Here is a 3,502-nt window from a genome sequence, read left to right as displayed (position 1 = left end):
CATGCGCAAACAGCCCACCACTCCTCGAGCAAGCACACCAGGAGCCGGTACGATCCCCCGCCAAGGTCCATCACCCTCTTCTGTAACGCAGTCTTCAAGCCCTTTCCGGTCGACTAACTCCCTAGCTCCAGCTTCAATTAGGACTTCTAAGCGCTTGAGCAACTACAACTCCGTCATCCCTCCCCCAGAGCCCCTGAATACCGACCCAGACATGCACCCTCTCAAGAGACGTTTCGAGCCTGTGTTGTTGGACAGATACCCTGCCAAGGATGCGACAGACGAGATCAGCCGTCGTGGCAAGTTCCCAGACTACGTTCCCATGTTTGCTTTCCCCAACGACATCCATATCGTGTCTTCAGACGAGCGACCCCGTTCCACCTGGCACGGCTTCACTATGACCTCGGACGACAACTCCAAGATCTATGGTATCACCATCATAATCTGGACTGCCCTGACCTCTGAGGTTGCAGATGAAGTGGAAAAGAGATGCGAGCAGTGGCGGCAGAGTCACATGTCAAACGAAGAGCGGGAGCTGGCGGCCAGTCTCGGTGTGCGACTTGCAGCTGAGCGTGCCCACCTCTCTCAGCTTCTCGCAAAGCTTCCGACAATTCCTTCTGGATCCTCCGCTCGCGACATTCTGGATGACCAGATCAGTACCGTAGAGGAGAAGATCAGTCTCATGACGGAAATGTTGAGACCACTACGACACGGTGCCGCTTCCAAGATCGACGGCTTGACTGCTGGAGAGAGTGGTCTGTGGGCTCCTAGAGCCTACGGTATCTTGGGAAGAGACAACACCAGAATGTCGTTCTGGAAAGAGTGGCTGCGAGCTGTTATCGTGCCAATGACCGACGGCGCTGTGCTTCGGGTGCCACCTAGCTCCCCTAAGGTTGGCCGCTGGCAACCCCTTGAACGATATGTTGTCAACCTCTGTACCGAGGCGTTCAGTCCACTGGGCTCCAAAACGCAGGTTGAGCTGGGCGTGCGGGAGTTGCGACTCTACTGCCGGAAGGAGGCCATCAACGAGATCCCTGGGGCAAGGACCATTGACATCTACGCCCTGTTCAGGTGTTTGTCCACGGAAAACATCGTTGCCTTGTTCGAGTATGCCATGTCGGAGTCTCGCATCATTTTCATGTCCTCCCATACTGGCATGCTCCATCTGGCATGTCACGCACTGGTCAACTTGTTGTATCCTCTTAAGTGGGCGAGCATCTTCATACCCGTGCTTCCCGCGCGTCTCATCTCTGCCTTGGAGGCACCCTGCCCATACATCGTTGGTATCGAGCGACGATATGAAAAGATCGAGCTTCCGGACGACGATTATGTGTTGGTCGACCTGGACATGGATACGATCGATGCTACTGCGCAGCCTGTCCGTCTGCCACGACAGCACCGCCGCAAGCTCATCTCTCTGCTGCACGTGGCTGCCCCGCACCATATCCGGTATGGAGTGGCTACCGGCCCTCCGCCGTACGCGATGGAGTCGTACCCGTACGATGCCTTCTCGGTCGAGAACGACACATTATTCAACTCCAATACTGCCGCTAGCACCCTCGGCAAATGGGTCACACAGAACTCTTCGTCGTTTGGAGAGCCGGAACCCCCAACTCGGTGCGACCTCCAATCTTTAATGCTTTCTTGCATTCAAAGGTAGGCGACTATAGCAAGTCGGACCGACCCGGCACTAGCAAGTCCGGTAAAACTAGCCCGCAGTCTTCTGTTTCACCGGTGTCCATGAACTTTCCGCCAATGCCAACCACGCCAGTGTCACGAAGCGACTCCGGCTTCGCCCAGACTCTGAGGGAGAAGAAGTCGGGTCACTTTGACGAAAAATCTCGACGCAGCTCGTCCTTTGGGATGGACAAGCATCCGCCGTTGCATCGGCCCAGCTTGCCTTTCCTGAGCGGCCACAACCCTAGCATGTCGGTATCCGCCATCTCGGTCGATTCGCAGTCTTCGTATGGAGGCTACACGCCGGGTTATGCCCCGTCGACCTATGCGCAGTCCACGTTAGCAGCCTCTACCATCATGCCTAACATGCTGGTACAGCCCGTGCGGAATACCGATACCATGGTTTGGGTTGAGGGTCACTGCTTCAACTGGATTCCCCACGACATGTCGTCTACATGCTCGGTCTGCGACGAAAAGTCTGAGGGAGATGGCATTTACGAGTGCTCTCACTGCGATGCGCATGCTCATAACCGCTGCCTCGGGCAAGTCTCGGTAGTATGCAAGGAAGCATTCCATGCGGATCGTGTACGAGCTGCCTTCGTCCGATGTCTCGCCAGTTTGCTGTACACTTACAGGAAGCACCTCGGTCGTCCTACCCGGGAGCAAAAGAGCAATGGCCAGCTCTACTCCTTCGATATGAACGGTTTCATTAAGAGTCTTCCATATGATCAACAGGAGTATGCTACAATGTTGAGAGATACTCAAGGTAAGATTCTTTTAGCGGCCTTTGCGCGTTCATGTCATGCTAATTGTTGCCAGCTTTCAACGAATTCATCCACGAACGGGAGACTCACTCGGCAACGCATTCTTCGATCCGTCTCTTCGATGAGATCATCATGGCCAAGAAGGCTCGTGGTCGGCCCGGACTCTCGACGGGATTCTCACGTCTTTCGACCCTCCGCATGTCGCACGGCGCATCGAGCAACGTGTCCGGCTTTGCTGCGCCTTCCAAGCTCAAGATACCCACTTATCTGGGCGACACTTCCGACCACATGTGGCGGACGGCTTCGGTGCCAGTTCCCAGCGCTAAATTCCCCGGCGAGTACCGCACCGTCGTCACTCGGATTCCCACCAAGCTGGACCCCAGTCTCATGAGAGAGCCCCGAGCGATCCAGGGTGTCCCCCGGGCAGAGCAACGGACACGCGGTCTCATCCGGAAGCAAGTTCCCAGCATGGTTGGCAGTCCGCCCAACTAGATGAATCGACGATGACAAATGCCGGCACAACACCGAGCCATGATTCGACGACCATTTCATGTTCTGCCTCCCTGCACTGTACGATAGGGAAACTGTATGTTTAATTAATGGCGGGAGGCAGAACTGTACAAAAACATCGGCATAAGGGAGGAGTCTGGGGATAAAAAGAGGCCAGGAGGTCCTCATTAGAAGCCGTCTTTTCCGCCAGTCTTTAGTTTTCAGTTGCGAGCAGGGATTGGATTTTTGTAGCCATTTCCGGATAGTTGCATTGTTGTCAAGCAGGAAATGCACACTAGCAGGCAAGCAGAGAAGAAGCGCATCAGTGAGCGTGGGGAATCCTTAATCATGGCAAGGCTCCACGCCGCTGGCTGTCTGTAGCCGCGACGTGGTTGGGACCTCATGTGCCCGTTATTTTGCGCCAGAATAGATCAAGAAGACGAAGTGGAAACTGAGTATCAAAAGCCCCGCGAGGTCTTGAGATTTTATCGATTCGAACCGCGTGTCCACCTCTACTGTGATTCGGTTTATTGTGCGAGGGAAAGCTTTGCCTGCCGTTTCCGTATACATCTTCA

General features: G+C 54.8%; 1 protein-coding gene across 1 annotated transcript; it reads left to right on the top strand.

The window, feature by feature from the left end:
* Window positions 1-211: 211 nt before the first annotated feature.
* ColSpa_12842 (DENN domain-containing protein) lies at window positions 212-2,930 on the top strand (the record flags this gene model as incomplete). The annotated part of the gene is made up of 3 exons (XM_049279054.1): window positions 212-1,614; window positions 1,668-2,440; window positions 2,494-2,930. 3 exons carry the CDS (start codon window positions 212-214, stop codon window positions 2,928-2,930), a joined length of 2,613 nt encoding a protein of 870 aa, XP_049135011.1.
* Window positions 2,931-3,502: the final 572 nt, after the last annotated feature.

The sequence above is a fragment of the Colletotrichum spaethianum genome (genome assembly GCF_022836535.1).
Source record: "Colletotrichum spaethianum MAFF 239500 DNA, contig84, whole genome shotgun sequence".
Lineage (NCBI taxonomy): Eukaryota > Fungi > Ascomycota > Sordariomycetes > Glomerellales > Glomerellaceae > Colletotrichum > Colletotrichum spaethianum.
This window is presented reverse-complemented; position numbering and strand designations above follow the sequence as displayed.